We start from the raw sequence: 26,834 nt of genomic DNA on the forward strand, positions 1-26,834 counted from the left end.
TAACGTTAGCCTAAGTTACATACATCGTAATACAGACTGTAACAAAGGTTTTAACGATGCAAAATTCTTCTGAAACAAATGAGACAGCAAATATTTATAAATTAAAATGTTTACAAATTTAGATATTTACGATATTTATACATGCAACGTAAATTTACGGAACTTTTGCGTAGGTGCTTTTGTTGCCGCCCGAACTTCTTTCATCTGCACACTTAAACTCTACGGAGTGTTTTTTGTGTCGCGCTGCTCGTCCGACCTAATCAGAGCTTATCTTCATTTCATCATAAAATAACATTAAATTAAGGGTTATTTCTACCTCAAAAGCCTCAAGATGGCAGGGAACTTCTGGCAGAGTTCACATTAGTAAGTAAAGCGCTAGTTACGAGCTAAAATGCGGACATTTGATCTTTCTCTTGAGGATTTGTCTGTTACCAACGGAGCGGTTACAGAAAAAGCAAACTTCTTTTAGCAGAAATATTCACTAAATCTATGTAAATGATGTGATACAGAAATAAGTTTTCGAGCGTTTTATTGTCTAAATAAAGTAATCCGTGTGTTATTAGCTTTAGCCGACTTGCTAATGGTTCTAGACTGGAGAAACGTCAGATGAATTAATGTCTATAGATAAACTGTAAATATAATAAATGTGCCTGACTGTTGTTCACATCAGTATCCGATTTCACCTCTTTAAATGATATTAATAATAACTATTGCTATAACTACTTATAGTGCAGTTGTGATGTTTTATTATGATAGTAAAATGCCTATGTTTGTTGTAGTGTATTTTAGGTTATTTTGATGAAGATGTATTGGTTGCTATCGTTTAATAATGTTTGTTGTTATTATAATGTTATTTTGATGGGTTTGTTCTCTCAAAGTCTCCAGTGGGTTCTGGACAAACAGGATCTGATGAAGGAGAGACAGAAAGATCTGAAGTTCCTCACCGAAGAGGAGTACTGGAAACTACAGATATTTTTTGCCAATGGTATGGAGCTTATTTGTTTATCATCATCTTGTCAAAGTTAAATGTAAAGGAAATGGGGTCTGCGAAGCCAAATGTCTTTGGATACATTGTAATGCATTAACAGCCTCATCAAATTTTGGATTAGGATTATTTTGATGGGAAAATGCGTACGGTCAGTTTATTATGAATATATATGTATGTATACAATATATATAAAATAAATATGAAGATAATATAATAGCATACTGTATAAACATTAATGCAAGGCTCGTTTGCATGTACTTAAATTTAACTTGCCATCTTGTGGCAGTGATTCAGGCCTTGGGGGAACACTTGAAACTCAGGCAGCAGGTCATCGCCACGGCAACTGTCTACTTCAAACGGTTCTATGCCAGGTGAGTGGACCATTGCCATGGTTACCGCCTCCGCTTTTTAAGACAACCAGTCACAATTTAATTTCTACAGAAAAGATTGATGTTCTGCTAGATTGATGATCCTCTTTATTTTGTCATAGATTAAATGCATTGTTCTTTCGATCAAGTACTTTTTTCTAATCAAACTTGTTCGTTTAGATACTCTTTGAAGAGCATAGATCCTGTGCTGATGGCTCCCACATGTGTGTTCCTTGCCTCTAAAGTAGAGGTAAACACACTGTCTGCTGTCCAATATTTCTCTCATCCTTTAACCGATAAAAGAGAGTAATGAAGTCTTTTCGGTTCTCAACAGGAATTTGGTGTGGTTTCAAACACGCGCCTTATTTCAGCAGCAACGTCTGTATGTAAGTAAATGTTATAGCTGGCAAACTTGTCAAGCAGTTGCATTTTAATGTTTTTTTAATATGACAGTTATTTTAAACTTGATTTGTTTTATTCGTGTCAACTAAATACATTTTGGAAATGTTTTTACAGTGAAAACAAGGTTCTCCTATGCCTTTCCCAAGGAGTTCCCCTTCAGAATGAACCATGTGAGTCAAACCTCAGTACTTGGCACACATGAGGAGTCATGACACACAGATTTGGCATGAACAGGACTGTGACATATACCAGATGGCTTTAATATTACAATCAAAAGTGTTTGTTCATCACTCAGAAGAGTTCTTGTTACATTAATCACAGCTTTGAGATTTTGGAAACCCTACAGATCCACTAAATAATAACTACAGAATATGTAACCGTCTGATTTGTGTGATGGAAACAGTGGCTTATGTGCCAAAATAGGATTAAGTGTTCGTTTGTGGTGATTCAAAGGTCTTCAGTCACGTCCTGCATGTCACCAGGTTTTCTGACACTCAGTCAGGAGTGACATTCCACGCCCCCTCACACTTTCATAGGAAAGTCTCGTCACTGTGGTAAAAGACTTCGGTCATGTGGCGCTTTGGTGATAAGTGCGGCGTGATTACCAGCAGGCTTATTTGTATCGCACACTGGCAGTCAGGCGTTGTAAGGGAAACATCTTCGCTGTCCAAAGCGCTGGAGGAACAATAATGGATCAGCATGGGTGGGAAGATGATAATTGACAGCGTACAGCCATTAGTTAGCACACTAGTGTGACACATTTCACGGTGACCTCATGTGCTCCTCCTGACTCATTTCTTTCTCTCTTTTTTAGATTTTGGAGTGTGAATTTTATTTACTGGAGCTTATGGTTTGTACTAATTCCTAAGTACATAAGGGTGTATATATTTACTGTATTTGCGTATATACAATGTGGTTGATGGATGTTTCATGTTTTATTGTAGGACTGTTGCCTGATCGTGTATCACCCATACAGACCTTTACTGCAGTATGTACAGGACATGGGACAGGAAGACATGCTGTTGCCACTGGCGTGGTGAGGACTATGTGTTTTCGTTTAGGCAAAAAACAAAACAAAAGCACACACATTGACTCATATGAAAAAGGTCATATATTTGTTTTTCTTGTGTACATTTAGACTACATTTGTTCATGGAATTGGGTTAAATCAGGCAAAACTTAAGACACATTTAGTATGTAATTGTTAAATATGTAAATGTGGTGATATCTGACCATTTAGATGTGTGTGTTGCTTTAAAAGCTCATTAGTTATGTTATAAACTACATTAACATCCTATTTCCATAACTGAGCATTATGAATTTCTATTGTGTTAAAGTTGTTTTTGTATATGTGCAGGAGGATTGTCAATGACACCTACAGGACGGATCTCTGTCTCCTTTATCCTCCTTTTATGATTGCACTGGGTAAAAAAACACACATTACTTTTCCACTTCAGCTGTAATCTCATTATGATTTCAGTTGTTAAGAGCTAGGCTGTGTTTGAAATGAATTGCAAAATAAAATAGTGTGCCTGTAGTGCAGAGGTTGAACATAGTGTTAGCAGCACTAAAGGTTGTGTGTTTGATCTTAGGAAACACACATACTGAATAATATCTTGTAATGCACTGTAATAACGCTGTGGATAAAACATCTGCCAAATGTATAAAAGTAATAAATGAAATACTTGTATATTGCCATCTAGGTATTCCCTGCATACAGACAGTCAGTATCCTGACCATTATGCATGCTCTATATTACAGGAAAAGTAGTGTAGTAGCATATATGATGCTGTGGTTATGTCACTTGGGGCTACATCTTTTATCTTTTGCAGCTTGCCTGCATGTTGCGTGTGTGGTACAGCAGAAAGATGCCAGGCAGTGGTTTGCCGAGCTGTCCGTTGACATGGAGAAGGTGGGAATGCTAATGTATTATCAACTGATATAAGGACTGGTAGAGCATTGTGCTAGCAACTATAAAGTCATGGGTTCGAATCCCAGGAACACACACATTTATAGTCTATAGTCCTGAATTCACTGTAAGGTTCTTTAGGTTTAGTGTCTGGTATATTATTTCATGTGATGTAGATTTAAACAGTACGTGACCTTTATTGCTGCTGTAAATTCATTGTTCAAGTTTTTTATAACAGATTCTGGAGATCATCAGGGTAATACTGAAACTCTATGATCAGTGGAAGAACTTTGATGACAGAAAGGAAATGGCCACCGTGCTCAACAAGGTGCCCAAACCAAAACCCCCACCAAACAGGTATGATGTAGTACAGTTGTTTTAGTGAAATTTAGGCAATGTTTACACGACACGGAATTAAGCCTGGAGTATAGTTAGTTTTTTACGTGTACATGAGCGTATGGTCCCACAGCCTTTACAAAGCATAGTATATTTGACTTAAGTGTACAAAGTCCAACAAATCCACCAGTGCGCACGTAGTATTCTGATAACGAAATTTGTGTCACACGCACCGTATACAAGTACCAAACTTCAGGCTTAAGTAAAAAAAGTTTATCAGTTTTTAAAAAATGTCATATAGACATAATAATGTTGTCAAAACGATTTACGTATACACGGATGTGTATTAAAAATGCTGTATCATGTGTGCCAGGCCAAATATTTGTTATATGTTTCCTTATTTATTGTATTGTACTTGCAACTGTCATTGTTATGCAACAGCACATCTTGAGTTACACAAACAAAGTCCTGTAGGCCGGCATTGTTCTTTTGTTTGTGAAGTATTCGTACATGCCTGTAGACTGAACGTGCAGTATGCATGACATCATTGTCTTTCACAGATTTGCACTTTTAAAGTTTACAAACCGCATAAACATTTTCCTATTTTTGGATGAAAACGTTGTTATGTGAATGGGCTGGAGATAAATAAAATCTTAGTGAAGTATGTAGTGAATGTAATTTCTTTGTTCATTATGTTTTTTTAAACTTATTTCATCATCTAGATGAAATAGTGTCATAATTTGTTATTTACTGTTATGTTTTTTCCCATTCATATTTTGTTTGTTATTTTAGTGAGAATGACCAGAGCTCAAATGGAAGTCAAAACAGCTCATACAATCAATCTTAGAGCGCCACCTGGTGAAGGACTGGAGGTAGAGTGACATCTAGACATAGAGGACAGTGGAAAACAGATTACTGGCACACACACATTCTCTCTTTACTCGCCTCGGGGTTCCTCCACCAATCAGAGCAGACGAAATGATGCCAGCACGTTCCCTCAACCAGTCACAGCAACCCGCATCATTCTGGGGGTGGGAGGGAACCGATGGTTTTGGGCCTGTAAGACATCTGCTTTGAATATGTTGCCAGGTTTAAGGCTGTGATGTTGTACACTTTGTACTAATGGAGACACAAACTTGCTTCCGTGTGAGGCATAGCTTTTTTCTCCCAGATCTTTAAAAAGTCCATGGTCCTGACTTCCTTGAAAAGTCCCATGAAGCTTTCTTTAAGCGAATGCTCTATGGGGACAAAGAAAACTTGATCATTTTCTGTGTCTGAGAGCAATGAATAGAGTGTGTATATGTGTTTGTATGTATGTATGTGTTTGTTTGTGTGTTTGATCGCAGATGTATGTGTGCCTCTCGCTGACCATATCACAGTTTGTATTCCTCAGGGAAACGGATCAGTCCTCCTACAAAGTGGCTTTCTGTAAACTGTTTGGCCACAGGGCTATGACTGCGATCTTTTTGAACCCTTGTACTGTGTTATCAAATCCTGATTGGATGTTTTATTTTAAGTAAGTGCGAATGGCACTGCGAGTTGAAGTGCACATGTGAAAAAGTTGATCATCCTCCCAAACTACATTTGTAAATATGCTTTTCTCATTCATTTATCCCTTGACTTTAGTATTGTTTCTTTTATTATAAATTTACTGTATGATTATGTGCTATATGCATTGTTGTACTTTGTTATTGATTTTATTTTCATTTGTTGTTTTTGAATTTAACAGTAGATGTATATTTAGCTTCAGTACACATGGTTCAGATCTGTACTTATTAAATTTAATGGAGGGTAAGACAAAAAATCTTGAGGGGTTTGGTCAGATTGATGACCAAATTTATGGATTGTTTGAGGAAGTGGTGGACATCTCCCTCAAGGGTGTGGTATCATAATTCCCATCCTCCATGTTGAGATCATCAGAATGATGAACACGTATCATAAAATGATTTTTAATGGACAGACAGGTCCTGTGTTCCTGAATGCAATTTGTTTTTCCATTGTCATTCACTGTGGTAAGTGCTTTAAAATATTACCACATCTTTACTGAGTGTACTTGCATAAATGCAGATCTCTTTCTGTGATGCCATGTTTGTATTGTTTACTTGTAAATAGATGGCGTAGCACTGGGAGGACTGGGTTTTGTTTGTATGTTAATGGAGCTTGAAAGCCTTATTGAATAAAAGCTGCTGTTGAAAAAAAACTGATTTTGACTTTTTGTTATTAAAAGGGAATCATTGCGTTACCAAGTGAGGTGACATATGCAAACTAATCATGCTAGGGATTTTTATCCAAAATATTTTTTAGTGGATGTAAGAAGTAACAATCACAATCATATAATTCATGATTTCATAATAGTTAAAAAACGTGTATGGGGAATGAGATGATAATTTTACTTTTGTATTTTTTGTTCAAAGTGTTTATGCATAATTTATATAAAGTCATTTATTTGACCAATTTGGTTTGCAAAGTGCCCACAATTTATGTATATACCATTTTTCTAAAAAAACAAACAAACATAATATTCCACATAAAAGTCAATAATACATTGTGTAAGGAACCATTAATTTATTCATTTTTATTGTTTAACGCCACAAGAATAAGATAGTCACATCATTACCCAGTGTTGGTACTTACACAATTTAAGCTAATTAATTAAACGTCAATATAAACACGCATATTAAGTATATAGTGTTTTCCTTAAAAAAAATCTAAATATTGTGCGATTAATTATTAAACATTTTGCTCCCATAGTCTGTAGGCGTGTTTGACCTTGTGGCGCTGCGCATAGTGATCGGAGTATAACATCACAGTACCACGAGAGAGCAAAGCTTTCCAATCGCTCTCGCGATACCTGATGTCATAGGCCGGTCAGGTTTTCGCAGCGCCGCTGAAGTCGACACACGACCCCGAATGAAAGCGACCAATAACAGTGTGGAATCTAATTACTAGTACCGCCCCCCGCAGCATCAGCATCCAAACCCCCGCTGACGTCACGCAATCCGCTGTGTGCGGTAAACAGCGGCGGTGAGCGGCTGCGGAAGGATGCCGACCCAACCGCGGGTCTGAGGCGACATGCCCGCTGTCCTCTATAAACCTTCGGCTACCATCATCATCACCCCCACCTACACCCTGCGGCACCGATGAAGCCTCCCCTGTCGAACCGAAACCGGGCCGAAGGGCGGACAGAGGAGAGAGAGGATGTACTGGCGCATCGGGTTCGCTTGGACCCGCTCGTGCGTGCTTGAGCTGGGCCGGAATAAGAGCTTCTCTCTGAGCTTATGCGGGTCCGAGGAGCATCTGTCGTTGTATGGGTACATCATCGCTTATCCGCTGCAGGAGTACGGAGGGATCATGTCTGCGTTTGTGTCCGACACCTGGTGGAGGAAGACGCTCTACATCACCGGGGGCGCGCTGCTCGCCGCCGCTGCATATTTACTACACGAGCTACTAGTCATCAGGTATTTATACTTTATCTACGGTAACCTTTATGTAACCTGTCTACATTATTTATATATAGCTCATATAGATCATATTGGGTATGTAACATATTGATATAGATTGTGAAGTATCTATCCATCTATCTATCTATCTATCTATCTATCTATCTATCTATCTATCTATCTATCTATCTATCTATCTATCTATCTATCTATCTATCTATCTATCTATCTATCATCTATCTATCTATCTATCTATCTATTTATCTATCTATCTATCTATCTATCTATCTATCTATCTATCTATCTATCTATCTATCTATCTATCTATCTATCTATCTATCTATCTATCTATCTATCTATCTATCTTGTAGTTTGTATTATAGATTGTAGATCAGTTAGGTTGTATGTCAGCTAAATTGTGTACACACAAGACTATATCCATCTTTCTATCAATGTCATTAAATATGCTAGTTATAAAATATCTTGATAATTTTTGACCACTTCATATATCTCAATGTCATTTTGAAACTGTTTATGTGGTTGTGTCAAATTACTTAATCGGACACCTTCAGGTTGTGTTAAGAGGAGCATTTGGCTCTGTTAGGTAAAGGAGTCTCATGTAACCCGCCAGCTGATGGAAGTTTCCATCTAAGCTACATTAATGTCTGAGATGAGTGAAAACACAGTGCGGTCCATTTGTGGTCCATCACTTATGTTGATGGAGGAATACATGAACACCTGCCAACTGAATGAGATTTGACCAGGATGCTAATATAATAGTGAAAGTGCTGCATGGTACAAGGTAATATGTTGACATGTTAATTTGTGCTATTTCAAGGACACCATTTAGGCCTTCCATGTTTAATAGTGTTGTTGTGGCAGAATGACCTTTTTTGACCCCTCGTGAGAGAGTGTAAATTGTGATCTGCTAATATAATTCTGCGTTTAAGTCTGAGTTTAAATCCTGGGTTCATCTTTGACCTTTGCAGAAATGTCAATTGTTAGCTCCCAGCAAAACATCTTAAAAGACACAAGGCCCTGGAAAGCTCTCACTGGTTAGATATTGATTACAGAAATAGCATAAAATGTGATTACTTTTTAGGTTTAAGCATCATTAGATTTTACAAGAAAGAGATTAATTTATAAAAGACAACAGGAAATTTCAACACCAAGAAAGCGGACAGCGACTAAATGCCAAAATAATTTACATTTTACCATGATCCTAAATATGCTTCTGATACATTTTGAAACAGCCCATATGAAAAAAATACTGTACAGTCGCTATGGAGCATTTCTCAGATCAGAAATGTATTTATCAAAACACTTTGTTTGTATATATACATGTAAATATTTCTTAAATAAATACTTGTATCTGTGTGTAGTTATATATACCATACATAATTAAACATACATGATGTAAACAAAAACTTTTATTCTGCAAAATTGCGATTTGTCACCATTAATCGTACTGCAACCCTACTTCACTGCAAGGAAAAATATCTGTTGTGATGTGGATAAGAATCCAATTTTTTTTTTACATTATACAGTGAACCTTTCTAGTTTTGTTATTTTGTATTTGTACTTTAAAATATGATTTATTCAATACCATAATCTGTGTATTTTCTTACGAAAAAGTAAAGGTGTAAATGTGAATTCTGTCCAATCTCTTCGACATACACAAATTAATAACTACATACAGTTGAAATTGAAAAAGTGCAGCCATGTTCGTTTACAAAACTGTATCATCATTATCAAAACTGCAGCCGTAAAGTTCACGTAAAAAATAGAAACATCTACAATTGTTTACTCTTGTTATATTGACAAAATAGCTGAACATTTTGACTGTCTTGTTCATAAACAATGACACAAGGACTTACCATTTTGAAGGGACTGACATGTTCACTAAAATAACAATGTACTTTGAGAGATGAAGTAAGGATTTTGAACAAGTTACAGGCTATTGCTGATGTTAAACAGTTTGTACAAATGGTTCTGAGAAGTGCACACATTATTTTGCTAATTTTAAGAATGATTTGTGAAATGCTCCAAAGCGACTGAGAAAAAAGGTAGTATACTGTAGTAAATTGTAATATACTATACTTAAAAATTGTTTAGTGATGACCACACTTTGTAAATGCATACAAAAGTACTCTGCAATATTAACTATATTGACTTGAAACTATACTTAATTATTTATTATGACAAGGTTTAAAATCACTGTATCTGGGAAGATAAAGCAAAATTACTGAAATATCTAAAATATACAAAAACAAAAATGTGAAATGTATGTTGGTTATAAAGTTTTAAGTTTATAAAAATATTCATTTGATTTTACAAACTTGACGCATTATAATATTGCATGTTTATTAAGTTATCACAGTTACGCATTTGGCAGACACTTTCATCCAAAGGGTCTTACAGCACATTACAAGCTATACTTTTTATCAGAATGTGTTCCCGGTGTCCTTTTGTGATGTTAACACAATGATCTACCACTGAGCACTACCACAGTTGAGTATTTTGTCATGTGGGAAATGTATAATTGAAGTTGTTTAATTTGGTTTTTTAAATGAATGTTTCTGATAATCATCCATCTTTGTTGGCCTGTAGAAAGGAACAGGAGTTGGACTCTACAGATGCCATAATTCTACATCAGTTTGCCCGACCCAACACCGGAGTCCCTAGCCTGTCCCCCTTCTGCCTCAAGATAGAAACATATCTTCGGATGGCAGACCTGCCCTACCAGGTATCCAACCCAGACACAGTAAAGTTTTTTCGGGAAATACAACAAGGATAAGAAAATCAGATGATAATTTTCTTTGGCTTTTTTCTGCAGAACTATTTCGATGGGAAGTTGTCTCCTCAAGGGAAAATGCCATGGATCGCTTATAATCAGGAGCAGGCGTGTGGAACAGATTTCATCATTGACTTCCTGGAGGAGAAGCTCGGCGTGAATCTCAACTCCAGCCTGAGTCCTCAAGAGAAAGCCATCTCGCGTGCCATAACCAAAATGGTGGAGGAGCACTTTTACTGGTGAGACACAGCTGGTCTTCTGTGCATTTACACAAAAACTTCAGTTCAAACAGTTCTTAGGTATTTACATTCACACATTTATCCAAAACAACTTGTAGTACATACAAGTCAAGCTTTTGTTAACACTTTTTGTTAGAATGTGTTTGTAAGTGTGCCAGTTTGATGTAGGACGATCGCGTACTGTCAGTGGGTTGACAATGTGGAGGAGACGCAGAAGATGTTGGCGACGAACGGGCCACTGAGTGACCTGCTGAAGTGGATCTTGAGTCAGGTGACCGGTGGGATCGTAAAACAGGAGATGTACGGCCACGGGATCGGACGCTTCTCTAAAGAGGAGGTTTACACCCAGATGGAGAAAGACATGCGCACACTTGCCACACTACTTGGTATGTTGTGAAAGTCCTTGTTGTGTTTGTGAGCATTGTTGAAACATTTCATGCTGTTTAAGTACAATTAACTACTGTTTGATTTAAAGGTACCATAGATGAATAAGAGCTCGGCATGCAAAAGACCGTTGAAAAACAGGCCAATCTCAACATAACATTGAGTGTGACGTTACAGTCGAGATGTATGGCCCAACATTAAATTACACATTAAATAAATAAAATTGTAGGTTTATAAAAAAACACAAACTTACCACTCAGAAAGGTCCATTTCCAATCTTTAAACAATTGTTTATTGCTAAAAATCTGTATCATCTTCTAATACAGACTCAAATATATAAGGTCTGTTGCTTTAAAGGAAAACACCACCGTTTTTCAATATTTTACTATGTTCTTACCTCAACTTAAACAAATTAATACATACCTATCTTTTATCAATGGTGCATTTTTAATCTTTGAACAGTGCATTGTGAATGTGTTGGCCCCATTCATTCCTTAGGATCCAAACAGGGATGAATTTAGAAGCCACCAAACACTTCCATTTTTTCCCTATTTAAAGACTGTTACATGAGTAGTTACACGAGAAAGTATGGTGGCACAAAATAAAACCATATGGTTAGTTTGGAGCCATAGGAATGAATGGGGCTATGCTAAATGCTAACACATTCAAGAAGCGCTGAACAAAGAGGAATGTATTACTTAATCTAAGTTGAGGTAAAAACATAATAAAATATTACAAAACGGTGGTGTTTTCCTTTAAGGGCTACCAGCTACTGACTAACATGAGTCATGCTGTGAAACAGCCAATCAAAGCAGAGCTCAACATTTTTATCTATGACCCTTCCAAATAAGGTAATAACAGCCATTTTCAGTATAGAGAGAAATCCTTGGGTTGTTAATGGACATAAAATGTAAAATTGTTTCTGAAGGTTTTTGCATTTAATAAAACCACATACCGTCTATGTAGATATCAGAGAAAAATTGAACATATTCTTTTAATGCATTCTTTGGCACCTTTAATATTTCATGCTTGTAAACAAGGGTAACAAAATAATTCTTCAGTGAATCTGTGCTGCCCTCTAGTGCTAAGAGATCAAAATGCAACTATAAGCTAAACACCACTATTAGTTCAGTCCTGGAGCACTTTCAATTTCAAAACGGTGTGCAATGTTTTGCTACAGTTTCCGGGTTGAACGACATGTTTCCTGGAAAGGTGTGCACCGGGATTTGAGATACGTTTTCTCTTTTTTGCTGGGTGTGTCAGAACTGCAGTCCAATCAGCAGCAACATGTAAATAAATGCGGTACTAACGAGACAAGCTTGCAAAATGGATTGAAGTTGGAATGATGTTTTTCATTCTGGATGGCAAGGGCATTGACTGTAACATTAAGGGTATTTTACAGTATTAAACACGTATTTATAACGATTCCATCAGGCTCCAGAAACATTAAAAGGAGAACACAAAGAATGTCCTTCTCAGCTACCATAGTTGCAACACTTGCATCATCATCAGAACAGGGTGTTCAATACATCGTTTCTGTTTAAAAAACGTTGTGCAACGTTTTGTCGGGGCTGAATGCAACCTAGGTATCTCCAACCCTGCTCCTGGTGAGCTACCTACTTCAGCTCTAACATACCTGTCTGTATCAAACACCTTGATTAGCTGCTTCAGCTGTGTTTGATTGGGGTTGGAACTAAAATTTGCAGGACAATGGCCCTGTCCCAAATGGCGCACTTCATGTTGACTTTCGGTCTTGTGGCCTTAAATTGCGCGTGCTCGCTTAGTCCACGAGTCCGTAGGGTGTCCCATCTGTCATTTTTACGCTTTGAAGTGTGCTCATCAGCGCCTCCTTTGCCCCCTTGATGCGGTCTTCAGCGAAGCCCGCACTGCAGCAGGCTTCGCGCACTTTGCCAACCCAGAAGTCCTTGCGAAAGAGCAATCAGACCAATCAGACGACGGAAGGGAGGAGTTCACACTGACGGGCAACTTCTCTACCTATTTCCGGTGTGATGCTCGAGTCTGTCCCAAAATACGACTCCGGTGCACCCACGTGGACTCGCATCAAGGGTCCCTAAAGTCTGGACTACGTGATGTCATCAAAGTGTGGACTCTGAGGAGGACCACAAGTCCGGAGTGTGCCATTTGGGACAGGGCGAATAGCTCGCCAGAGTCGCAGGGTTGGAGGCCCCTGGTTTAGTTTATACGGGTTGCCCGATTGTTCACATCACGGACACCAAGCTATTATTTTTGGTGGATGATAAAATGTGCAAAATATCTCCAAAGATATCAAAGGAAACACACGTCAAACTTAGGGATGAGATTTGAAGGTGGGCTGTATTTTCTTAACTATCTTGGTTCCAAAACCCAATAAATCCATTTTGACCAATTTCCCCCATAATAATCCCAAACATTTTACATAGCATCATTAGGTTATAATAACATTAAAAACTCAAATCCATAATTAGATTTTCAAAGATTTATTATAAAAACTGAAAAAAAAATTTCCGCAAAATGCTATAAATCTATTGAATCAATATATAAATGTGCATTCATCTTTGCCATGTTATATGGTTAGTTGACTACTGGTATACACTGATTAAAAAAATAAACATTAATGGCATTAATCAAAACACTTTGTCATATTAGGAACACTGTCATTGCTGCTGTCATCCTTGGGACGTTGTCGCTGAACTTTTTTGACAGTGATCAGCTGTAAAATGTTTTGGTGAAGGGATGCTTAACGATTAATCGCGATTATTTGTTAGCAGAATAAAAGTTTTTGTTTACATCATATATGTGTGTGAACTGTGTATAATAACTTTGTATAAATAAATGTACACACATGCATGTATATGTTTTAGAAATGTTTACATGTGTATATACATTTGTATATTTATGTATAATTTATATTATATATAAATATAAATACTAAATATATATATATTTTTTTCTTAAAATTATACATGAATGTGTTCATATTTATATATATACATATTTATTATACACAGTTTACACACATATGTGATGTAAACAAAAACTTTTATTCTGCTAACGATTAATCGCGATTAATTGTTTAGCATCCCTTTTCGTTGACTTCGAGTAAAATAATGGAAAGTTTTTCATAAGATTCCCTGGGGTCAGTGTGTTAGCATGACAGAAGCCTGATGCTATCGTGTGAGAACAAGCAACAGCCGGCATTTTGTTTTTTTTGTCTATAATATTTGTTTTTATTTTGCTATTTATTTCTGCTATAGGCAATAAAAAGTATCTAATGGGCCCTGAGATTTCAACTGTAGACGCTGCTGTGTTTGGTCATCTCGCTCAGGCCATGTGGACTCTTCCTGGAACACGCCCAGAACAGCTTATCAAAGGTGAGCTGCTTCAACTTTACTGTAAATATATTAACATCAACAATTTTTACACTTCAATTTTTAAGCACACAAAATGACTTTTCCCCCCTGCTGTAGGTGAGTTCATCAACCTGGCCATGTACTGCGAACGAATCCGCCGGAAATTCTGGCCAGAATGGTTCGTGGACGTCGACGACCTTTATTATGACGGACTGAGCGAAGAACCGGCTTCTCCTTCCCAGCTTCCGGATTTGGGTCTCTACTCACACAGCGACAGCTTCCAGGAGCAGGAAAGCCCTCCCTCACACCGCGCAACACAGACTCCAGACAGCGACAACACTGGACGCTCTCTTTTTGATTCAGACATGGACACCGACGTGTCGGAAATGGAGCAGCTGAAGGGTTAACCACACCCCTTTACGATAATGGCCACGCCCCTTTCGTTCTCCCACGAACCCATTAACAGTGCAATGGGTTGTCAAATGAAGACGTCACTGTGGTGAAATAGCAGCGGTTTCTCCAGACTCTGACCAATAAAGCGGACAGTGAAGGTATTATGAAAAATTAGGGGAAAGAGGGAAAGAAATGTTATTAAATAGACCCGGGAACATCCAATCCGTAAGGATGCACAAAATAAAAAATAAATCATCAAACAGAAAACAATCAAGAAATGAAAAGGAGTGAATGACGTTTCTACTGAATCACTCCTGCCGCAGTGTGACATCATCATTGTGCTCAATGACATCACCACATGTGACCACTATGTGTCCGTTCGTTCTGACATATGATTATTATAATACGGGTAGTCAGTGCAAAAGAAGGATTTTAGGTAATGATTGATAAAATGTAGTTAGATATTGTGTGGTTCCTAAAAACACTTTTTGCCTTTACTGATCTGGACTGCATATCTATGTGTAAAGTTTTATTCAGTCAGATTTCCAAAGAGAAAAGACGCTGAGGGGGAGAAGTGATATGATTTTAACGAGTAAAGACTAGCAGCGAAGGGACATTTATTAAATCTATGTTGACATAATTCGAGATCTGATTCTGGAAAACATTATGTACTGTAGTCAGCATGCTCAGCTCTGTTCATTGTCTTAAGTTCAACTAAAAATTCAACCATTGTCTGTTATTCATCCTCGTGTCATTCCTAAACTGACTTTCTTCTTCCGTTGAACAGAAAGTGAAATATTGTGATGAAAGCAGTAAGCAGGAGGTGTCAAAATGACTAATTGAGTTGAAGTTATCAGTACAATGTGTGTTATGTTCTTATAAGCCTTTTGAAACCATATGATGTGTGCATGTGAGGGAAAAGACAAAACATAAAATATTCATTATTAATCTCTTCATTCTCAAATTTCATTTCAGCAAGCCCATACTCAAACTCATCACCTCATGCCAGGTTTGATATCAGTGATGTCATTATGTCTCACGTGGTGAACTATTCATTAAGAGGAGAGGACAAATATCAGCATTATTTTTTACCAATGTAAAACAGAAGATTTTAAGTTATTTTTGCCTGCTTAATGCAGCCTGACCCGTTACAGAATCTTAATCATACATGACTTTTGTATGTGTGTACAGCTGTTATGTGTGTTGAATGTGTAGGTCAAAACATAGCTTGTGTTTGTCGAACAGCAGACACTTGGTTTCTGACAGATCTTTGTCATTGTGTTATGCAAAAGCGCCCCCTTGTGTACTACATCACCATCACAACATTCTTATGACAGAGTACAATGAATTTGCCTATAAAAATGCAGCGGACACAGAAGGGAGGTGCATAACAGAATACAGAAGAAGGGAGATGAGCTTATGCTGTGTGTGTGTGTGTGTGTGTGTGTGTGTGTGTGTGTGTGTGTGTGTGTGTGTGTGTGTGTGTGTGTGTGTGTGTGTGTGTGTGTGTGTGTGTGTTTGCTGCATGTGTGTGTGTGTGTGTGTGTGTTTGCTGCATGAGTGTGTGTGTGTGTGTGTGTTTGCTGCATGAGTGTGTGTGTGTGTGTGTTTGCTGCATGAGTGAGTCACCGAGTCATCGTCACACACGAGTAAATCTGTAGGATGTTTTTGTGTTGAGTGATCTCATAGGGGTTCAAACACAGCCAATCATATACAAGACCAGAGACTGCTGCTTTTTCCGTTTTGTAGCAAGATGGAAACAGTACACACATATTTACTGATACATGAAATGCCCTTACATTTATTTTTATATTTTAAATATATCCATATTCCTTATTATAAGATAAATGGAATGTGTGTTGATATTTTCAAATGGAAACACAAAGGACCCTTGTAGGAAAAAACCTTGTTAGACAAACATCAAAATTCATTGATTGATCATGTAGCCTATGTGATTTTTACACTAAGGTGCTTTATCAGAAAAAAATGACTGTGGCTTAAAAAATGGCTGCATGTCATTTACAAATAAAAAGTGCCATGCAAATGCCATGGAAACTTCAAATAATAATAATTAAAAATTATAAGTCACAGTTAGCTGAACAAAACCTTTATTATCATTTATATATATATATATATATATATATATATATATATATATATATATATATATATTTATTTATTTATTTATTTATTTGTTTGTTTATTAATTGTGTCTGATGCCAAAAGCAAACATTTTAAATTTTATTTGAATTTTATTTTTATGTATATCTATCTACTATATGCTTGTGACCTCATGTTATGTTCAACAAATTATTTATTCTTAAGTTGTATATTTTTTTGTAAATATCTGTAGTTTTGGTTTACAAAGATTTGCTGTTTGTTTTTTTATGAAATTAGGAAAACATCAGAACTGAGTTACTGTAAGGGTATACATCACCAGAGGAGCATTAACAAAATCCTCAATACATGCAATTGCTAGCAAATTTCCAAGGGTCTCTTAGATTTCATTTCTAGTTTTATTATTCATGACAATCTAAGAACCCCACTCATATAAAGAAAAATAACGGGATAAACTGGGAATGCAAAGATGGGGCAAGATCCAAATGTCTCTGATCTCTCGTGTCTGTTGTGTCACATGTTTGTGTTGCGCTGTATTCCAGAATCAATGTTGTATGTATCATGACCTGGTGGCTTTATGGATTTATTATGTGCTGTACACAACAGGTCTTGTGGGAGGACTTGTGTACATGAACTTTTGATCCCTGTAACATAAGAAACTAAACTTGTCTGACAAAAGTATATTTCATGAAATATAACTGTAATAATTTAAGTCCTGTTTGTGATTTGTAATTACGGTCATCAAATTCATTGTCCAAAATATATTACACAAACTAAAATATGAAAGGTCTGTGCTTTGGTAAACCCAATGGTTGGTTTAAAATAGCCTGAAAATGTACATATTTTACCCAATAGGTTAAATTAATCCCAACAGCTGGGCTCCAAATTTTATACAACCCATTTTTACATTGGCAGCTTTTAATGTAGATGTTTACTTCAATATTTTTAGCTTATTTTAGCTTATTTTAATGAACTCATTACATAAAACATTACTCAGTTCATAATATATTTTTATGGGTTTATTAGAGAATTATTAATTTATCAAAACCATATAAATGATTGTTGTAAAGTTAATTTAACTTATCAGTGGTATAAAAAAGGATTTAAAATACACTCCACCATGTCATGGTCCAGTCATGACTGGATCTCTGTATTTTTAAATTGATACATATAGATTTTCTTAAGCAATCTTGACTAATTGATCAAAGCCAGATATGTGCCATCAGCTCCAATACTAAAACCTTAAAGGTGAGAATCTCTTTCAAACACTATTTAAATCAATTATGTGCAGTGTAGGTTTAAGTAACTATTAAAATAAAAAGCAGCGCAAGCACAATAAAGTTACCGCAGTTAACTGAAAATATTTTGCTCGATTACATCCTCAAAGTCTGCAGCATATGCCTTATGTATCATAAAATGAAATCCGTATTAAATAGACAAGCTAATCTTTTTTGATATGGTGTGTAGGACATTGCTCTTCTGCAGCTTATTGAAGGGCCCATGACCACTAGATGGCGCTCACTGCACATGCGCCAGTGACCCACTGATTCCCAAACACACACATTCACAGATTCGGATGAGAATTTTCCATGGCAGTACAAATGTACAAGGCCATGAGATGCACAAATCGTTATACACAAAGAAACAAAAAAAAATATATAAATGAAATCTAATAAAAGTTTCGGTCCTACGGATTCAGAAAAGATGAAATAATTTATTTTAAACGGAGTGGAGGAGGATGTTTGACAGATTTGATAGACAAATGTATCTATCTTTCAAATGTATAAAATCAGTAATTTTCTAAAAAACGGTCTAAAATTATTTATATATAATTTTAAAATAATACAAATATTTTATGATTTATTATTACTCATTTTGTTAAAGCTGTTAATAATACACGCTACACAAATATTATTAACATTTTTTAAATGTATTTTGAAGCCTTAACATATTTAAAATATTAACAGATTTATTGTGTAAAATTTAAATGATTCAGAATGATAAACTATTGTAAAAAGATATATTATTTGATTCAGAACGCTATGTAAATCCACAAAATACAAAAGATTTCACCCTTTTTACCTATCTGTTTCCTGTACATTTTGAACCATCTAATCTGTCATCATTATGGATAAAATTGTAAAACGGTTGTGCCTGAACAGGAGGCTAAGAAATTATAATATGCTGCAAAGGACGTACAACTCCACGTCATCCTGAGGCAATATTATCTTCCACTTGCCTTAATGGTCACATAATCTGTGAGATTTATCTTTCGGATCTTTCTCCTCGCTATAATTAACCACATGGCAGAGATTCACGAGATGCACTTCTTCATATAAAAATGTATTCCTTTAATGACAAAAGTCTTTTAAAAAACTGTGCAATATTTTCTGTCAAAACCAAAGACATTAAGGGTCTCAATAGGGCACAATGACAGGTTGTGCTTTGGCAGTACCAGGTTAGGTGCACAAATATACAAATATACAAGTATTCACAAAGCCATACAAAATTAAAATAAAAACATTTACGCACAGTGTCCTTTTTTTCGATGCAGGTCATCAAATAATAGCAACACAGCTGGTGTTATATTTCCCGTAAAAGAAAATGCGCGCGACAGCTGACAACAACAAACGCAAGTTTTAGAAAGCCAGAGACGATTATTAAAATAAACCAAAATATCAAACTGTTACAAACATTTTGAGGCTTTTACACGTTTAGCTGACACACAAAATCAATGTGTTAATATAATAATGAAGACTCAGTGAGATGGAGACAGCAGAAAAGAAGAAAAAACTGGCCATTGTAGCTGATACATTTATTATTATTTTTATTATTATTATTATTATTATGTTGTTGTTTTTGTTGTTATTTCTATTATCATTATCTTAATATTTGCTGCATTGATTGCAAAAAAACATTGCATTGTTTTTTTCTGTATGCCTACTGTAAAATAAAATATCCTGTGTTTAGCTTCTTTTAGATTTTCCCTTAAATTAAATCAGTGGAAACTGAAAGGCCTTAAATTTTTTACAAAATCATTTTCAATTTAAAGCTCCTTGCAAATACTAAACGCAACATAAATGCGTAATCATTAGGTCAATCATTTCTTATTCAAATTAATTTATGTGATCTAATTTTAAGGATAAGCCCAATAGGTTGGGTTGAATGTATAGACCTGGCCTGCTATTCATTTATTTCCACAAATAATTCGCTGTGATGCACGGTGCAGTGCAGTACAGAAGATTTTAATGTTTCCTCAGGCCTCGTATTGGACGGACGCTCTGTTATGCACCAGCAGTGTGTATCCGTGATCTGCATGAAATTGAGTTGTTTTGGGTTGCACAACACACAGCAGCACTTGGCAGCCTTTGTTAATCAACATTGGATGTACTACCCTTGAATGTCTCATGCTATTTACATTTATATTTGTAACTATATTAATGCAGCCTTAAATAATAATAATAATAATAATAATAATAATAATAATAATAATTGTTGCCATTCATATTTGGAAGAGAATACGTTTCAGACATTGCACTAAATTAAATCAGTATTTAACCTTTTGTGGTCGTGAGGGGAAGATGGCGTTGGAGAATTTGCGCCCCTGACGCCTTTTCACAGCTTTCGGTTGGAAGTGATAAAATGCTTTCACAGATCCTCGGACTTCGAATAAAACCTTTTTTTTTTAAAGAAGAATATTTACGTCTAAAACGTTCGCACTTTAGGTTCACCCGCAGCGTAACGCCTTAGTTTACCGGAGCGCATTTCTCGCGCTCGCGCCCGTGTATTGTTTGGGCAACAATGCCCGCTGCGCTCCCTCTGAGGTGCGCATCACCACCGTCGGTCCACCGTGAACGGACTTGTGACCAGGACAAAGAGACAATCGATTCAGGTCGCCGTCTGAGTGCGCAGATGCCCCTTCTTTCACGGAACAGGTGTCTGTGCCCCGTGGTGAGGCGATGTTTCCCCGTACGAATCTTCGTTACCGGGCAGGGGTCCGTTCTGCGGCGTCATCCTCTTCTCCTTCTGCCTCCGATTACAAAACCAGACCCGCACCACCTCTTTCTCCAGCTGTAGGCTGTCCGCTAGCGAGGTGATTTCAGAAGCGCCGGGTTTGGGACACTTGAGGAAATGGCTCTCCAAGGCCCCCTTAACGCTCACCTCGATGGAGGTGCGCTTTTTCCTTTTCCTTCCCTGCGCGGCTATCTTATCCAGACTGGTCGGGCTTCCCGAGGTGGAGTCTGCCTCCTCCAGCCATTTGTTAAGCAAAGGCTTGAGTTTGCACATGTTCTTAAAGCTCAACTGAAGCGCCTCGAACCTGCAGATGGTGGTCTGGGAGAACACGTTACCGTAGAGCGTGCCCAACGCCAGCCCCACGTCCGCCTGCGTAAAACCCAACTTGATCCGGCGCTGTTTGAACTGCTTGGCAAACTGCTCCAAGTCGTCCGAGGTCGGCGTGTCCTCGTCCGAGTGCTCGTGGTGTCCCTGATGAAGGCTCTGCGGGTGGCCATGCTCGCTGAGGTGCGGGCTGTGGTGGTCCTCATGCGCGTCCCTGAGGGCGTGATGGTGCATGCCCGGCTCCCCGTAGCCGGGCTGGGAGTAAATCATGCTCTGTCCGTTTGAGGTGGTCATGCTCGGCATATGAGCGGTGGTCGTCGCCCGCCAGGCGCTCGCGTCGTGAATCTGACTAGGCTGCACCAGATGCGCTTGCCTGGGCGTCAGACTCGGCGAATGCCGCAACTCGTCCACGTCGCCCTGCAGGGTGGGCTTAATGTCCTGCTCGCCCAGCGGGCTGGCGGGCCACGGCGATCCCTCTCCCCCGTGAGACAGAGCCGCCGTCAACCACTGGTGCGCGTGGCTGAGCGTGCTCCCGCTGCTCTGCAGGGTGGTGTACTCGCTCTGCAGAAGACTCTGTGCGTCCCTATAGGCCGGCGGCGTCTGCTGCATGCTGCCGGGCTCCGAGTGCGCGACGACGGACGCACTGGACGTGAGGATGCTGTAGTGGTTGGACGCCGCAGTCGCCATAGTGCTCGCGAGCGCGCGTTTGACATCCACTCTGTGCCACAGGCGGCTCCCCGGCGCGCCAGAGCCGCGAGGATGCAGATGCGCGCACCTGAGATCCGCCTCGCGCTGCTGTTTATTGGCCAGAAAGGCTTGACAGATGCGGTTGCCACTGACAGCAGCGCGTTCATTGGTCACAGTAGATTCAACACGGAACTCCCCATCCCATTGCGCTTATCTGAAAACACTCACAGGGGTATCAGAAGTGACAGGGCGCAGTGGGCCACTTTACTCCAAAGGTACCCCAGCCTGCCTTTAATTTAACATTTCATTTAAATCACACTTTCATTTTGCTATTAGTTTTTAATATGTTTTTATGTCTTTATAAGTTAGTTATATACAGGGAATCTCAAGGTTGTTATATTAATTCTGGATAAAATTAGATTCTGGTTGTTTCATATGTTTGTGTCCTGTATTTTACTTTATTTTAATATTTTTCTTAAAAGAGAACAATACTTTATTGTACTAGAGTTAATAAATTTAACACATCAACTAGATTTAAATACACATACAGACAGATGGTAAAACTTTGATCGTTTAAAAATTGTGTTTCATATATGATGAATAAAGGTAAGAAGATGTTTTAAATGCGTTATTCCGAGTTAAGAGCAGCAGAGTTCAATAAAGTCTTATTTTAGTTTTTTTAAAACAGTATTTAAATATTAAAGTGTCATGGAGACACTAATTGGTAAACTATATGCCCAACATTAATATTTCACAATATTACGTTATATTTAATAAATTACTAAATTATACAGATTACTTAATGTTTCTGAAAACTCTGTTCTGATGGGAATTTTGGAGTCTTTCCCTGTCTTTCATGGCTTCGAGGAGGGGGGAATATTTCTCGCGCCCCTGTCCGTTGCCATGGCGAGAGGTGAATGAAACAACGCCGCCCACGTCACAGCTGCTCGAGTCTTTTCTCTCTCTCTCCCTCCGCGCACATAAAGCCCATTTCAAAGCCTGAAAAGCGCATGCAGGGCATCACAGGGCCGCAGGGGCAGTGAGAGGTGAATGCAGACTTTACCTCCACCCCAGCTAAGACGTTTTGTAAACATACACCCACATGCGTTTTTTGCAAACCCTTGCACATTTTTTGCATCACTTCAAATGCATTTCTGTCTTTTCAGTGTGTGCAGTATATGCATTCTGCAATAATTTGGTTAAAATTCACACAATCATTGATATATAGTTATAATATTGCTACCCAGAGGTATTAATATGATAATGATATCAATTATACCCATATTATTTTTATTCAATAAGTCAAACCAAAGATTCTACGGTTCATGTTAAAGTATTTTAATATGTAATGCAAATACCACAGTGGCCAAGATGCAATTTAAAATTATACAATGGGTAATTGATTTTGCATGTAATTTATCAACACGTTGCTGACTGCAACCCGTAAAAGCCCTTGACTTTAGGATATAATATTTGCATGATTTAGAGTTGATAGCAAGAAAAGTGAAAATGCATGAATGGATAGATTGCCAAGAGCGCTCGAGATCTGGTGAAACAGAAAAGGCGCTCATGTTAATTGAGTTGTAATTTTAAGATTCAGAAGCTTAAACGTAACCGTGCACCGCCAAGCAGAAAACACATTAGCTTAATAAAGTAATATGCAAACTATGGCTGTTCAATTATACGTCTTAATAGCGCATAAACGATGCTAGACCCGTTAAAGGGACGAACAGGCCCAGTTTATTTCTTCTGCAGTATTATTAAACGGTTATGTCAATGCAATAGTTACACCAATCTGTGTTTAAGAGAATACGAATTAATGGTGAATAATCTGAGCAATAAATAAGCAGTAATTATAGAGAGTCTCTGTGTAACAGTTACTTCATTTCTCATGGTTCAATTGGGTTCTCTTAAGTCATTGCAGTGCTAAAAAATAAAGGTCCCTTAAAGGTTCCCTAAAGAACCTTTAACATCCATAAAAAAATTCTATGGCATCGGTGTTTAGAAACTTTTATAGCACTTTTTTTTTTTAAAAGAAAACTTTATCTTAATTTTTGACGAAACAGGTCACTATGTACTTAAATAAATGGCTTATATACAAAACAGAGTTTTATAATTTTGTTCATTTTATCATAATGCTTCTTTAATGAAATATGTATAGGCTACGAATTGTAAAATATACAAAACTTTGCCATAATGCAAAAAACTTGCATTATGGTGTTTACAGGCTTACCAGTGTTAAAAATATCTGTAGAAATTACAGTATTACTGTTACAGTTTTACTGCCAGTAGCTTACTGTAGATTAAAAATGATGATATTTACTGGCAACAGTTTGATCAAAGTTAAATGAAAATAATAAACATTAACAAGTCTTTGTTTTAAAAAAATAAAACGATAAAATAACAGCCTCATGCAAAGCATTCTGGGAACCAAAATCTGAAGGAACAAACAAAAAAAGGCTGATGAGGATTTCTGATTCCCAGAATGCTCTGCACGAGGCTGTTATTTTAGTTGTATTCTGTAAAAACAAATGCTTCATTTAACTCCAAACAAACAGTATTTACAAACACCCAGTAAATAACATACATTTAAATCTAAAGTAAGTTACTGGCAAACAGCTGCATTACTACAGCTTATATATTTTACAGTGTATTTTAACAAAATATTTCTGGCAACCGCAGGTGCCGTTTTTTATTTTTTTTTATGGTAAAAGTACTTTTTTTGTTTACTTGTGTATGTTGTGTTTAGATGCTTGACTCTGAATGTGTGTGTGGGTTCACCTGTGGTAGATATAAGGGGTGGATGAGCTCCTACAGACCCTCATTCACATGTAATTAGTCTGCACAAAGGGCTTGTTAAATCTGTAATCCCTCATGCCTCTTCTCCCTTTGATAGTGTTGGTCAGCTGTGAGCGGATGCCTATTATGCTCCAAATAAAAGAGGGGCAGTTCAGCTCTCTGTATCAGAGCTCCCACCGCGCGCAGCAAAACTGGGGTCAACGCCACCCCAAACACACATTTGCGGTGTCTCTCTCACACATACACATACACATGCACCAGAAGGACTGGCGCGATACATAGTATCACATATCTCATTCGATCTGACCTCTCGATACAACGGCTTATATACGCCACCTGTTTTACATGGCTGTAAACATAAAACACTCTGAAGCAACAGCTAATCTTGTCATTTGAATAATGTTTTCATAAAAAACACAATCTGTGTCTGACAGATTGTCATGAAACATGTACAGTGAGGATTTGGCAAATTTATGATTTACTGATGTTACATTGACAGAAGGGTAGAAAACCAAATATAATATTTTCACTGAACCAATAGCAAACCAAATTTCTAATTTTGTACTTTACTAATATAAAATGTGCTACCTTAAAAACTAATTTCAGTACCAAGAAACACAACAGCTTTCAACTAAATTGCAGATGTGCAAATATAAACATTTTATTGTAATTACTCTCGTTCTTGCTCTCTCACCTTCTGTCACGCTTTCACTCTTATACAGATCTAACATTTCCCTTATTTTTGCTGGACTGATGTTTAAATATGTATAATTTTAAAGCCCAGCAGGTATATCCATTATTACAACAAATGCGGATAACATACATATTTCATAGGGTGTGAGATTTGGTTATGATTTTTGTGGTTTTAAAGCTCATACACTTAAGTACGACATTCCTCTAATTTTGGTGCATTTGTACGGATTACACATTTCTGTCCAAACATTTGGCACTAGTGTAACTGCGTGGGAAAATGACATTTCGTCTTCAGATTAAGTATGTAATCCAGAGGTGCCCGTGTCTCTCGCTTTGTGTGGGAGAATATAATGAACACAGTAATTATGGGTATTATTTAGATAATGGGTGTAAATCTTTGTCTGAGAGGCTTAGACAGTTATGATAAAACTGTAATGGGGAAATCCGCAGTCATTAAGATATTTAGCTGATTGTCAAAGATCTTTGGAAGGCGGCTAAATCGCAGCCTGATAGCGTTAGATTGATTCCCTCGTACCCTGAACTTTTATGACATGATAGGAAAAGCAAGTTTAAGGCTTTCCCCCCGCAGGAGTTTAATGGCTGATTGGATTTTACAGTATTTGCAACAGACCATTAAATAAGGAACATGGGAGTTTCTTCTCATCTTGCCAGCAGCCGATTTTGTTCTCGCACGCTGAAAAAGTGTAAATATGAGGTCATGTTTTGAGGGTCACTGTGCCTTTAAATTTTCTTCTTTAATTCTTATTTTTACATTTACATTCAAACTGCATTGATTCAAGCAGTTGTAGCTTAGTTATTTAACTGGATACCCTTTAAAGGGACACTTTTTAAAAATAGGCTCATTTTCCAGCTCCCCTAGAGTTAAACATTTTATTTTTACCGTTTTGGAATCTATTCAGCTGATTTTGGGGGTACCACTTTTAGCATAGCTTAGCACAATCCATTGAATCTGATAATACCATTAGCATTGTGCTCAATTTAATACTTGACTCTTCTGTAGTTACATCATGAACTAAGACTGACGGAAAATTAAAAGTTGCAATTTTCTAGGTCGATATGGCTAGGAACTATACTCTTAGGGGGCATGCACTTTAATGCCCATGGACGGCGCACGTTTTCAATTGTTTCTAATGGAAGTGCAGCGTTTTTTAAAACAACCAGCAGCTGGTGGATTTTTTCCGCGCCCAGCACTGAGCGTCGAGAGTTGAAAGAGATTCAACTTTGTGTAAAAAGCTCCGCTCGTCAATGTCAGTTCTCACACGGCCGTCCAATCACAGTGGAAAAGGGGCGGGACAAGTATCACAACAACCAACTGTCTCACAGCTCAAGTATAACAGCTACAAAAGTGTTGAGCTGAATAAAACTGGCGTTCAGCTGAAAAACAGCTGGAATTTGGCATTTGTCGCGTAAAAAAACTTTGGTGTAATAATCAAGGACTTTGCTGCTGTATCATGGCTGCAGGAGGCCCAAAGGAGTGCCCGGAAATAATATAGTATAGATCCTAGCCATATCAGCCTAGAAAAAACCCAACTTTTAATTTTCCGTCTGTCTTAGTACACAGTGTAACTACAGAAAA

General features: G+C 37.6%; 3 protein-coding genes across 3 annotated transcripts; 2 read left to right on the forward strand and 1 right to left on the reverse strand.

Moving 5' to 3' along the window:
• The first annotated feature begins 203 nt into the window (after positions 1-203).
• Positions 204-6,218, forward strand: ccnc (cyclin C). Its single transcript, XM_065265687.1, has 12 exons — positions 204-363; positions 879-985; positions 1,275-1,359; positions 1,537-1,606; positions 1,691-1,742; positions 1,873-1,928; positions 2,573-2,608; positions 2,703-2,794; positions 3,115-3,182; positions 3,590-3,669; positions 3,905-4,023; positions 4,795-6,218. Exons 1-12 carry the CDS (start codon positions 332-334, stop codon positions 4,847-4,849), a joined length of 852 nt encoding a protein of 283 aa, XP_065121759.1. The 5' UTR covers positions 204-331; the 3' UTR covers positions 4,850-6,218.
• A 562-nt stretch (positions 6,219-6,780) lies between these two features.
• Positions 6,781-16,690, forward strand: faxca (failed axon connections homolog, metaxin like GST domain containing a). The gene is made up of 6 exons (XM_065265815.2): positions 6,781-7,460; positions 10,053-10,188; positions 10,279-10,475; positions 10,644-10,861; positions 14,114-14,230; positions 14,327-16,690. Exons 1-6 carry the CDS (start codon positions 7,201-7,203, stop codon positions 14,614-14,616), a joined length of 1,218 nt encoding a protein of 405 aa, XP_065121887.1. The 5' UTR covers positions 6,781-7,200; the 3' UTR covers positions 14,617-16,690.
• Positions 16,691-18,822: 2,132 nt separating this feature from the next.
• On the reverse strand, positions 18,823-21,920 carry pou3f2a (POU class 3 homeobox 2a). The gene has a single exon (XM_065265663.2). The coding sequence runs from the start codon at positions 21,743-21,745 to the stop codon at positions 20,645-20,647; it is 1,101 nt and encodes a 366-aa protein (XP_065121735.1). The 5' UTR covers positions 21,746-21,920; the 3' UTR covers positions 18,823-20,644.
• Positions 21,921-26,834: the final 4,914 nt, after the last annotated feature.

This window comes from Paramisgurnus dabryanus, chromosome 1, assembly GCF_030506205.2.
Source record: "Paramisgurnus dabryanus chromosome 1, PD_genome_1.1, whole genome shotgun sequence".
NCBI classification, from domain to species: Eukaryota; Metazoa; Chordata; class Actinopteri; order Cypriniformes; family Cobitidae; genus Paramisgurnus; species Paramisgurnus dabryanus.